The 12,797-nt window shown below is 35.7% G+C and overlaps 1 protein-coding gene and 1 long non-coding RNA gene across 3 annotated transcripts; both read left to right on the top strand.

Moving 5' to 3' along the window:
• Window positions 1–1,016: 1,016 nt before the first annotated feature.
• LOC113339881 lies at window positions 1,017–3,332 on the top strand. 2 transcript variants are annotated; one of them, XR_003355172.1, is made up of 5 exons: window positions 1,017–1,507; window positions 1,805–1,942; window positions 2,032–2,280; window positions 2,886–2,997; window positions 3,176–3,332. It is a non-coding gene; the product is annotated as an uncharacterized LOC113339881 (long non-coding RNA). The 2 variants fall into 2 exon arrangements; XR_003355171.1 differs by having other exon boundaries at window positions 2,886–2,993.
• A 1,963-nt stretch (window positions 3,333–5,295) lies between these two features.
• LOC113339796 (F-box protein SKIP8-like) lies at window positions 5,296–8,735 on the top strand. The gene is made up of 3 exons (XM_026585022.1): window positions 5,296–5,820; window positions 7,551–7,747; window positions 8,226–8,735. The coding sequence occupies exons 1-3, from the start codon at window positions 5,401–5,403 to the stop codon at window positions 8,485–8,487; spliced, it is 879 nt and encodes a 292-aa protein (XP_026440807.1). The 5' UTR covers window positions 5,296–5,400; the 3' UTR covers window positions 8,488–8,735.
• The last annotated feature ends 4,062 nt before the right edge of the window (window positions 8,736–12,797 follow it).

The raw sequence follows: 12,797 nt of genomic DNA on the forward strand, positions 1-12,797 counted from the left end.
ATTTCCGATTTTTTCTTAGGTTTAATCCTTATTTAGCACAATAATAAAAAATAACAAAAATAAAAAATATTTATAGGGATAACATGAATTAAAGCCTAAAAGAGGGCTTAGCATCGGTTAATCTCATGGAAGATTCATTCGAATCTGTAGTTCGTTCAATGTTATTTAGATACTTATATAAATCGATATTCAAAAAAAAAATCAACTGACACTGGAATTCGTTAAATGTTTTTGGACAATCTTAGATATTTACATAAGTTGAGTCCAAGAAAGATTTATATCAATCTGTAACGTATTCTTTCTTACGGGACATGCTTGAGGATATATTGAAGTCGGTTCCTAACAAGTTCATCAGAGTTTGTTCTCATTAGATTTTACTGGATACAAATATTAAGATCTACTCAAGATGATTACGTATAAGACATAATTCCCTATCTTCGTAGTTCGTTTGTTCTCATCGAAATGCTTAATAAATTATATAAATCTGATTCCATATAATTTTATTCGTTTTTATAATTCATTCGATTAAACTAATATACCTAGAAATGAAAACTATTCGATTTTATAAACAAATTAACTCAAAAAGTATACAAAAAGGAGAACAAAAATCAATCAGAAAACTACTGTAGATTTGATATTTTCGATTGTGTGGTTTAACTCTGGAAAAATCTAGTAAAAAGTTCCTACATCTTTGGACCCTTACACAATGGTGTCACGCTATTTCACTAAGTCGTAAAAAATATATTCTATTATTAAAATTATGAGAACCGTTAGATTAGATTCACTTTGGACACTTGACACTAAGCTAACCCTTATATCTTTTGAGACCAATGAAAATGGTGTCGAGAATAAAAATCGTCCAACCTAGCTGCATTACAACTAAGAGATGTGTACGTGGGTTCCGAATGTGTTACAAATCACAGTCGTACATCTTTATGTTTAGCTACCCGAGAATTCAAAAGAGTATATAATCGAAGAAGTTAGCCAAAACCTAAAACCCTAACCTAATTTCTCACTCTCGCCTCTCCTCTGTCTCTCCGCCTCCTCTCCCTCTTCCTCACTTAGAGAAAACTAAAAATGCAAAATTGGAACCCCAACTTGATTTCATCTGTTTTTGTTTCTAAACACATCACCTATCCCCAAATCGAGATGAAGGAACCGATAAAAAATCAGAAAAACCAAATATTGTTTGCATGGCCAAAATTTCTGATACTCAAAATTGGTTCTGAGTAGAGAAGATAATCTCTCACGAAGAAAAAAGATACCCAATTTTTTCAGCAATAAAGAGTTTCATAATCAGTTTTGAATTTAGGATTTCCCTAAACTAATACTCTCAATACCTATGCTGCATCGATCTATAATACTCTAATGGAAGTAGATATTGGGAATACAAAGTCTTATTCTTGGAATTTGAGAATGACCAATTTCATATCAGATAGATCAGCTACAAAATATTGTTGTTAACCAATGTAAACTTACTGGTGCTAATCCTCTTTCTCAAGAAATGGTAAGAGTTCTTTTCTATTTGTTTTGTAATTTTGGGATTTTACAGCACATTTTGTTAGTAATTCATGGTAAAAAATTGAATTTGTCTCAAAAACTAGTTGTTAGAAGGACTATTAGGAAAGACGCATGGCATGATATTGGTCTGTTCATGACATTGTTGGCTAAGATTGTATAGTTGGTTAGTAAGTGCAGTGCATATTTTAGAAAAATCAAAACTTTCAACATGTTTGGAATAATTTTTCTGCCTTTCGTAAAATTTTGTTGTGAAATTAAATGTGCTCATTTTTCTCTCTACCAGTCCGGTGAAATGTGAGAATAAAGTCCTGGAGTCATTTGGAAAGAAGCTGGAGGCACTTCACGCTGCTGTAAACAATGGCAATAGTCACATTGTTCACGTTACCCCTTAGTCCAGTGCTCTATGTGATGTGCTTTTAACGTATGTATTGGTCAATTGTGCATATTTTGTTACAGAAATCTATACTACTTGTATATTTGAGTGGCACAATTCCTTACTACTCATTGCAGCACACCCATATTTACTGGGGATGGAGAAGGAGGGAGTGCTTTTGCAGCATCTTCCGCAGCAGCACGGCAAGTAGTGCTTCTGGAGTGGATCCCAACTTGGATCTTGAGCTTTTCTTTCTCTTAGATCTTCAATGGAGGAAGAGAGAGCAAGACAGGAGGCTGCTGCAAAGGCTGCAAAAGAAAAATTAGGTGGATAGGTGTCAAAGCACTGGCTTTATTTCTCATGGAGCTAATACAGGCTATTTGATGGTAGGTCTCATGCTTTTAATATTTGTATCTTCTGATTTTATTATTGTGAATGTTAATCACATGATATTCAAAAATGAGGATATTATATCGTTGAGGTCCACATCTCCGTCATTATAGTTAGAACCACCATGTCTTGTTATTTTTTTCCGGAGTAGCTTAGAGTTTAGCTTCTTCAAAATTTTCGGAAACACCACCAATTCCTTCAATTGTGTAAAAATCTCGAGGTAATTTTGGCTTTGCACCCTTTTAATCTCCATATGGTTCCGTGCCAGTACTTTACTAGTTTCGTAAAGTCTTTCTCGCGGTGCGTCTTGTTATATCCGGCACTGGTTAACTGCATTTTCACCTTCCACTCTCTAGGATCCACTGTTGTATATCTGCGTTTTTCATTTCTTTTTAGACAATCTTCTTTGTCTTGTCACAAAATTCTTGATGTAGAACACACATGTTTCCTCTAGGTTATTCCTGATCCTTAGAAATGTGCACAACTGTTGCCTACAGATTTTCTGCTTAATTTACTATGTCAGTATGTTGATATTTAGCTAACATTTCTTTTTTGTTTTTCTTTTTCGTCTGAATATGGAAACCGGATGATGACACTGCAGCTAGAGCAAGCACTTGTCAACGAACGACCATCAGTCTGTTCCATCTGGTTTCATAAAATTTCATATGGCTTTGGCACATGATCATTGCTAATGGTGTTATCCTAAATGGTTGGTATGACCTCCTCTAAAAAGGCTGAAATTTGTTCACGAATGAAAATGTTGTGGTTGACTTTCTTATTGTGTAGTTCTTGACCAAGTAATAACCTTCATCTAATTTAATGTCTGTAAAATATTTACCGGATACCACCGTTTCATTTGACCTCCATTTTTGCGTGGCTTTGTTGTTGCAGTGGACCATTTGTTCGGGTTGACCAAGCATATACCATCAGACTGGGATCAGTTTTTATTTCTTTTTTTCATGAAATGTTCTTTAAGTACCTCGTTGTTGTAGTCGAAATAATTAATGTATCAATCAATTATAAATGAATAAAATTATTTGTGAATTAATTTTTGTGTTTAGCTTTATTTGTAGCATTTTTTTAATCTCAAATTTCGTATTAATGATGGGTTGAAGTTGAACTTCGAAGACCCACCCGGGTGCACGCCTATCGCAGTTATGAAATCACAATATTTGGAAAGTACCCAACTACTACAAAAATTCAGTTGCCATAACGTTTGGAAAGTAATTAACAACTACAGGAACTAGTTTGTCTAATTTGTAGCAATTAGCAAACAACGTATTTGGGGACTAAAACTTGAGTTGCCAAAAGTGCACATAGCAACTAGGCATTTTTAGTAGTTGCCTTTACATTTGGAAACACCCCATACGGCAACTTAAGCTTCGCAACTACCATTAATTGCCTTTCTATTTGGCAACTCAAAACTCATCTTAGGCAACTAAGCTATTATGGTTGCCAATGCTCAGGTTTTTTGTAGTGGGGTGTGTCATTTTGCAAACTTGTCCATCTATGGGTTACTTATCACCTTGTCTAACTTGATTTTTCTTCTCAAAATTGATGCATGTCGTTTTAGGACTTTGGATGTATTTTTTATGATGTGGAAGATAATATGAATGATAAAATGTGGTGTAAAGAGATGATAAAGATTAAAAGATCTCTTCTTAGGGATTTTCTTATATAAAGCTCTCAAAGTTACGCTTTAAAATCCTTCAGAAACCGTTTCTCCTTGAGATAGAAGTCAATTTTGCATCCAAATATGTCTCTGAACAGTGTCAAGTTCGGCTAATACCTTGCCGACCTTTCCCAGCCGAATCTAACAAGTGAAATTTACCCCGGGTGGTTGTCAGGTTCGGCTGACTCGATTGGATTACTTTTAAGCTAAACTTATCACTGTAAGCACTTCGAAAATCTTGATTTGTAGACTCCAGGTTCGGCTAACTCGTGATGATGAATTATCAGCCGAACTTATCTCTGTATACTCAAGTTTTAAGATTTTATTTTGGTCATAACTTCTTCGTCCGACGTCAAAATGGCCTCATTATTTTTGCGTTTTTTTCGTCTTTTCATTATCTTGAAGATGACGATAATATCTCATTCATTTGGATGAGTTTAATTTGGACCTTGATATTCTCCATTAGTAGACTTCACTTTTTTTGGTCGATTCATCCAAACAAAGGTTACACAATAGAAAACAAACGTAATGAAAAGTAATATGCAAGAATAATAGCTAAAGAAATTATTGAATTGACACTATAAACATGTAAATAATGCACCTATCAAAAATACAGAAACATGTTCGGCTGATCAAGAAAGCATATTTATTAGCCGAACTTCTAACTTGTAAGTTGCCGCAAAATATACAAAACAGAAATTCGGTTAACAAGTATTGTGTTTCGAATGAGCCGAACTGTTCATCTACCAGTTAGGTTCGGCTAGTAACTAATAGCCGAACTGTTCATCATAACTAGGTTCAGCTGATAATTGTAAGACGAACCAACATTGGACAAGCGAACTTCTTGTAAAAATTCAATCTTTTGGATAATTCAACCTGCAAATGGATATTAAACATCATCTTCCACATTTATCAACAATCACAAAGATCTCAAAAAAAAGAAGTTTTTTTCTTTCTTCTTCTTCTAAATTAACACTATGAAAAATGGATGGATAGGACTACTCTAAAAACACTATTTCCAACTCTGTTTTTGTCTTATTCAATACGCCCCCAAAATTTTCAGTAGACTCAAATGACGGTTCATTAATAATGCGAATAAAATGCTTCGTTAAAAAAAAAATTAATGCGAATAAAATATTGGATATTCCCTCGAAATGATTATCGACCATTAGATCTTACATACGTAATCTTGACTTACCCGTCAAATCAAACCATCCAACGGTCAAAAAACCTAAAACACATAACTCCCATATTTCATACATACACACATATATTATCACAATATTCATCACTATTTTACGGTTTTCTCATTTCTTTCTCTCTCCGGAAAATTAGAAGGGGGCGCTTGAAAATTCTCATAAACCCTAGTTTTCTCCTCCAAAATCAGAAAAAATTCTAGGGTTTTTATGTATTTGAAGAAGGGTTTAATGTCTCAAATTCATAGATGGATGATCATAAACCCTTCATTCTCACTTCAATTTCATTCCAAGTAGCGTTTTTCTTCACGATTTTTTGCATTTTGTTTGGGTTTTTCTGGTTTAACAAGGAGAAGACGAAGAAGAAAAAGTGTTGTGATTGTGATTGTAGTAAGAAGATTAGTGAAGAAGAAGAAGAAGAAGAAGAAGAGGGGCATAAAGGATATTTGAACGGAGGAGGGGAGATGCCAGTTAGGGTTACAGAAGGAGCAGGAGGAGGAGGAGGAGGAGGAGGGAGTGTTTCGATGATGGAACAGTTGGTGCCGGAGATTACAACTCATGCTTTGAGTTATTTGGATTATCCGAGTTTGTGTAGGCTTTCTATGACTAATTCTTCTATGAGAAAAGCTGCTAATGATGATAGTGCTTGGAAAATGCTCTATCATAAGGTACATTTCTGTTCTTTTCCTGGGAGTTTGAATTTTTCTTAGATTTGGCGGTTTTGAACTGCATTTTTTGTTCATTTTAGTGGTAATTTTGGTTAGTTATGATATTGGGTTGGTTTCAAGTAGTGATAATTTTGATTATCACTACATGTTTGTTGGCTGTTTGGAATACTACTTGGGAAATATGTATACTTATAGAAATTATGTTTGGTTTATCGGAATGGAAGAGGGGTTGGTATAGGATAATGAAAGTCAGTAAATGCCTAAATGGAAGTTGGAAGTAGTAATTTTCGGGTAGTTGTTGATGTGGTTATGCCTAAATGAGCTTTTTCAATTGCAGCATTTATTTTCTTTGTTCAGAAATATGTTTTGTATTGCTGTGATTGGTTAGGATTATGTGGTCAGGGAAGAATGTATGAATAACTTACTGTGAAATGGATACTTAACATGTTCTTTGGCCGTTAGCCGTTAGGGAATACCTGGAAACCATGTGTACTCATAGAAAGTATGTTGAGTTCAAGGGAATGGAAGGGGTCTCTTAATTTCTAGTGGAAGTAGGATAATGAAAGTCGGTAAATGGAAATTGGAAGTAGTGATTTTTCGGTTAGTACATGTCAACAACAACAACAACCAATCCTTTAGTCCAAAACAAGTTGGGTTAGGCTGGAAATTATGTCTGAATGAAATTTCTATTTCCTTTATTGTGAAATATTTTGTGTTTTGCTGTAATTGGTTGGGTCTTTGTTGTTATTTGTTAAGTACGAATGTGTGAATAGCTTACCATGAAATGGATACATTACATGTTCGTGGCCGTTAGGGATTACCTGAAAACCAGCCTGCTGTCTTTCTTTGTTCAAAAGAAAAGAGAGAAAAAGGACAGATGCTGCAATATTAATAGTAGATAATGTGAAGTTCACTTCAAGTGTACTTATAGAAAGTATGTTAGGTTTAAGGAAACGGAAGGGTTCATTATTTGTTCATGGGTAAATAGTGGAATAAGTAGAATAATGAAAGTCGGTGAATGGAATTTGGGAAATTTCATTCTGTTTTAGCTCAACAATGCTATTTTTGGAAATTCGTATGCGCTGCAGCTTGGGTTAGAAGGAGTTTACTTTGGCAAGCTGTTTTCTTATTGTTTGAACTGGGGAATCAGTATATCTTGTTTCCAGTGCTGCTCGTAACATTAATGTGTTTATTATATTATGGATAGAGGGTTAAGTTTGTTACATTAAGGTGATATACAATAGTCTAAGAAGGATGTGTTTATTGATACACATTCTTGTTACTACGGTTGCTGCCTTCTATCTTTCTTTTTCAAAAGAATGGAGACAGAAAAAGGACTATTGAGGCATTTTTCATGAGTAAGTAGTAGTTAATGTGAAGTTCACTTCAAATCTTCTGGTGCTCGTGTATCTCGGTGCACATTAGTTTAAACATAAAGAGTGGAAACCTTACTTATTAGGACCACTACTCCTGTTACAGCCTCTGTTTGGGGCTGTCATGCATCTCTGTTACAGCCTCTGGTCGGGGTTGTGCAATTCTGAACCACTATTCCTGCTAAAGATCTTTATATTAGTCCGGCTACTTAAGTCCATTATTCTATTTTTGTTTATTGCAAAAGTATGATGCTCAACTCCATCTATTTGCGTAGGCTGAAAATTTTGAATTAGATATTTAACCATTTTGGGGTTGTTCCTAAAGATTTACATTTGATTTTGACGTTGTTTTTCTAGGACTTCACAGCGGAACAGGACAGCGTGATGCCAGTAAATGGATGGAAGGCATACTATGCTGCTACTAGAGCAATAATGAACATCAATGCTGAGTTCTTCAACATCATAAGAGATAGATCGGTTCCTGGGATGGGTGCTTTTTGGCTGAATGCAGATTATGTAAAGTGTATTCATACATCAGGAGAAGTTTTCTCAGGGTATGATACTCCTATTCTTGTATTATATTATCTTACTCCTTCATTAAAAGAGTTCCACGTATTAGAGCTTTAGGTCTTACCGTTTATGGGAAATTTTATTATTTATTAAATTTACAGCTCTGCTCCGTTTATTACTCCTAAGTAAGCACTTGGCAATCTTATTTGTCGTCATTTAGTTTTCAAGACGTAAACAAAAACTTTATACTTGGCTTTCATTAGAGATGCTTGAACATTGTTGTTTACTGCAAAGTGATATTTGATTTAATGTTTCCTAGCATGCAATAGAGTTGTGTTATGACTGTTGTTCGGCTACATGGTAATTTAATCAAAAAAATGCCACGTGATTGTTGTTGTTTGTTGTCTGTTGATATTGTGTCCTGTATCTGGTTGGAAGTAGTCATGTTTTCTTGCATAAGCATTTTAAAGTCCTGTAAAGTACTCCGTTCATTATCGTTGACCTTGTGGTTTTCTGCTTTAGGTATGACGCTGTTATGGAAAGCTGGCAACTTACATTCAACTGGGGCCAAGGGGTTGCCTTCCAGATCAGGGATGTGAAGACACGCGTATTCACAGACATAGCTTGGGTTACCATGAAAACTTATGTCGACGATCCTAATAGTGGGCCATTCAACGTGACCAATGTTTACGAGTTTCACAAAGGGCAGTGGTACTTGGTTCACCATCACTGCTCTGTGATACTAATTGGCGCGGAGGCTGATCAGCAAAACGTATTTGGATAGGGTTGGTGAAGGAAAACAGAAAACCATGTGAGAAGGAAGACATAGAATTCGTTGTTGTCATCTTTTCTACTTCTCCTCTCTTTTGAAAAAAAAAAAAAGTCTACCTACTCAGTGGGTTTCGTTTTCGGATCTTTGACATATACATAACAATATATAGAAATTTTCTGTACCTACTCCTGAGTTTGTTCTTTTTTTTCTCACCCTGGTGGTATTTGCATCTAATTTGATCTTTGGAGTACTCATCTAAAGAAGTTGCAGTTAAAGCTAGATGACTCAAGAGGTGCTTATAGAAGAAAATAAATGGATGCGATTCTTGGATGGATGCGATCCATGTATCTATTTGCACTTCGTCGTGGATTATAAATTTGGTGCAGAAGCAGTTGATGGCCGCCATTTTTCTCCAAACTGGACCCTTTTGGCCAGATTTGTTTCATATCCACTCCCCTTTTGGCCCTTTTCTGTTGCAAGCCATTTCACGTCGTACATTTGTTGTATGGTTCGGTTGTTTTTTCCATTGTCCGTTTTGGGATTGTTTTTTTAAAGCTAAGATATATTATGTAGCAAGAAAACTAGGCGCATAGATTAGAAGACGAGACAATTTGAATGAATTTAGCAGCATATTTATGCGAACTGGTGGATTTCACGTGCATCACCGCATCAAGTAAAGCTCTCGATTAGACAAAACAAACTAGATAAAATCCCCTTGAACTAGCTGTCTTAAAAGATCTCGTGTCTCTAAAAAAAAACAACCTATAAATAGGCTTCTATATTCTCATCTACAACAAACGTCTTTTATACCAAAGAAAAAGTTTAGAAATGGCTCGCAGCAGCAGCATCGCAATTATTCTTATCGGCGTCCTCTTTCTCTTCAATACTCTTGCGTGCACCGCCAGTAAGTAACTGTAAACTATTCACATCACTATATAGGCTCTTTTCTTTCTTTTTTTAATTGGTTAAATGATATGGAAACTTGCAGAACTGGATTTTGTATGCACATTCAAAACCGATGCAGTTGATAATCCTGCAATATATATGAAGACAAGGCTCCTACGATCGTAAGTAAATGCTACCATGAAGAACACTGTGAGAAACACTGTGCACATATAGTCGACAAATTACCTGAAGCTAGTAATGTCGGGCGCACAAATGGTGAAGGTCGGTGCGGCTTTGATGATACGCTCCTCCTATCAGGAAAAGTGTGTGCCTGTTGCTTTTATAACTAGAAAATGAGTCGACCAGAATAACGAGTGTTGCGTGGGACGTCGTAATTATTAAGGAAGCTGTATGTTGTTGTTGATTCAAAGTAGCTGTTTTGTGGCTGAAAAATTACACTACTCATTGTGCGGAGATGAGAAGAAATACACTGCAACTTCTGGCCGTATGTTGCATTGTTCTGTCCCTTCTGGTTCTATGTTTAAAATCAGATTAATTAAGTTGATAATCACCAACAACTGGTTCTATGGTCTAGCGGTTAGGACATCAGACTTTCTATGACTAATTCTTCTATGAGAAAAGCTGCTAATGATGATAGTGTTTGGAAAATGCTCTATCATAAGGTACATTTCTGTTCTTTGCCTGGGAGTTTGAATTTTTGTTAGATTTGGCGGTTTTGAACTGCATTTTTTGTTCATTTTAGTGGTAATTTTGGTTAGTTATGATATTGGGTTGGTTTCAAGTAGTGATTTTTGTTCATTTTAGTGGTAATTTTGATTAGTTGATGAATTTGGGTTGGTTCGAAATAGTGATTGTCGGTTTATCCCTGATGTGGTTATGTCTGAGTGGATGCTGCGTTCATTTCCTTTTGTTGGCAATTTTGTGCATATACTATAATAGAGAAAAGGAAAATAAAGAATACAAACCCAATTAGACAAACCAAAGTTGAGGCAAGAATTATATCCTCTAGGTCTTAAGACAGATTCAACCCGCACTAATGCTTACGGATTATTGATGTTTGTCTCCCAGGATACAACGACTAACTTCTCGATGTAGTAGCACTTTAAATTTCGAGAAAAGGCGAACCAAAACTTAAAGTGATTTTAGAATGCAGTAGAGTGATAATTAGGTTTTTCTAATCCTATTATTTTCTAAGTGTGTGCAGGGTATTTGTAGAAGTCAATCATACCTCTTCGCCGAAGCATCACGATGCTTCATGGAGTTGTTTCCAAGGGTTTCTTATGTGTCCTTTCACGTTTTCGATAACGGTTTTTTTGGTTTCCAAATTGGAAATACCTTAACTAACCGGACCAAACTCTAATTGGGCCAAATCCAAGTAACTCAATAAACCCAGCTCCATTAGATACTAAACAAGGGATTTTCCATTCATATGAAAATTCCATTTAATTTTCCAACAATCTTCCACATGAATGAAAATTCGTTGACTAACAATGAAAAAGAAAATGCAGACATACACTAAAGAGAGTTCAAACAGAAATAAATTGCATGGGGATAGGTAGCTTTCGCCTTGAACCTTTCTTAGTGAATAGCTATCGGGCTTACTACTGGGTCAGTGTGCCCGAGGCTTTGAACTATCAGTTTTTTAGTATAAACCAAGACAATAACTATCACACAATTTATTTCCTCACCAAGTTGGTTCTCATGGTTTTGTTCATTTCGACCCTGAACAATTCCTGGAATTCATGAAGTGCTTTTAGATGAACCTAGTCTATCAAAGGTCTCATGAAAGCGGCCACACTTCTCACTTCATATAGGTGATTTCCTATTAAGAGTATCCTGCCATACCCTATTTGGAACTTTCCAAATATTAGGAATCATTAAAATCAAAGCTTATCCTTAACTACGCGAAAGGCTACGCTGTTTCATCATAGGAATGGGTAGAAACATATCTTTATTCATGTTCTCTAATCCTTCTTGTGAATGGTTCTTGTTGTATTTTTTGCCTTGAATACAAGTGTTAGTCTTGTATGGGCCTTATTCCTTTAGAGCCCAGGTGATAAACTTTTGTTGCACCAAAGCTAGGGAATCAGGAGAATAAAAGGAAAACCTATTTCCTTTTGTTGGTAAGAGAAACTCATGTAATATACAGAGAGAGAAAGTGAGGCACCAAAAGGGGGCTAGGGTTCTTGAAAGGGGATTTGGGAAAACACCTTGTAACCTGTTTAATCATAGTGTAATCGTTTCGTTGTCTTCACAAGTGGATGTAGATCATCTTGATCGAACAACTATAATTCTTGTGTTGTGTGTGCTTGATTTTATTTTAATTTCATTTCCATTTTCAATTCTTGATTGATTGTGCTTGATTTAGCCATTTGTTATAACAAATTGGTATCAGAGCTCCGGGTGGGAGCGATCTAGGGTGGAAGAAAAGTATAAGATTGATAAATTTGAAGGAAGGAACAATTTATGGAGGCTAAAGATGAAGGATGTTTTGGTACAACGAGGTTTGGTGAAAACTTTGAAGGGGAAAACGGGTCTAGAAACAACATTGAAAGATCAGGAAAAGGATGAACTCATGGAGAAAGCACATGGATTAATTTTATTGTATTTGAGCAATGAGGTCTTGAGAGAAGTTGCGACGGAAGCGACCCCGGATGGGTTATGAAACAAAATGAAAAAGAGGTATATGACTAAATCCGTAATTAATCGTTTATATCTTAATAAGAAATTACATACTCTTAGAATGCATGAAGGAATGTCTATTATAGATCATATTGATGATTATAATAAAGTTCTCTTGGATTTGGCAAATATTGATGTCAAAATTGAAGATGAAGACCAAGCATTGGGTTTGCTTTGTTCCTTACCACCATCTTATGATAATTTTGTTGATACCGTAATGTATGGAAAAACCACAATTTCCATGGAAGACGTTAAAGCGTTTTTGAACTCTAAAGAGTTAAAGGAGATGGGTATTGATGGTAAAGATAATTCGGGAGATGGGTTGTTTGTTAGAGGAAGAGAAAACCAAAAGGGTGGATTATATAGGAGTAGATAAAAGTCAAGGTCTAAATATAAATACGGTAAATTCTATTGCTTTCATCGTAAGGAACAATGGCATTTCAAGAAGGATTGTCCTAAAAAGAAGAATGTTGAGAAGAATATTAACCAAGGCACCGCATCAAATGTTGAAGTAGAAAGTAATGATGGAACGGTTCTCACGGTTTATACCGAAAGCTCGGAGAGCGGGTGGATTCTTGATACGGGGTGTACTTTTCACATGTATCCTCATAGGGAGTGGTTTACTACTTATCAAACTAGAGAAGGTGGTAAAGTTCTTATTGGAAACAATGTCACTTGTAAAGTGGTAGGCGTAGGTACAATTCAAATTAAGATGTATGACGGTATGGTGAGGA

This window comes from Papaver somniferum, unplaced genomic scaffold, assembly GCF_003573695.1.
Source record: "Papaver somniferum cultivar HN1 unplaced genomic scaffold, ASM357369v1 unplaced-scaffold_21, whole genome shotgun sequence".
In the NCBI taxonomy this organism is placed as follows: domain Eukaryota; kingdom Viridiplantae; phylum Streptophyta; class Magnoliopsida; order Ranunculales; family Papaveraceae; genus Papaver; species Papaver somniferum.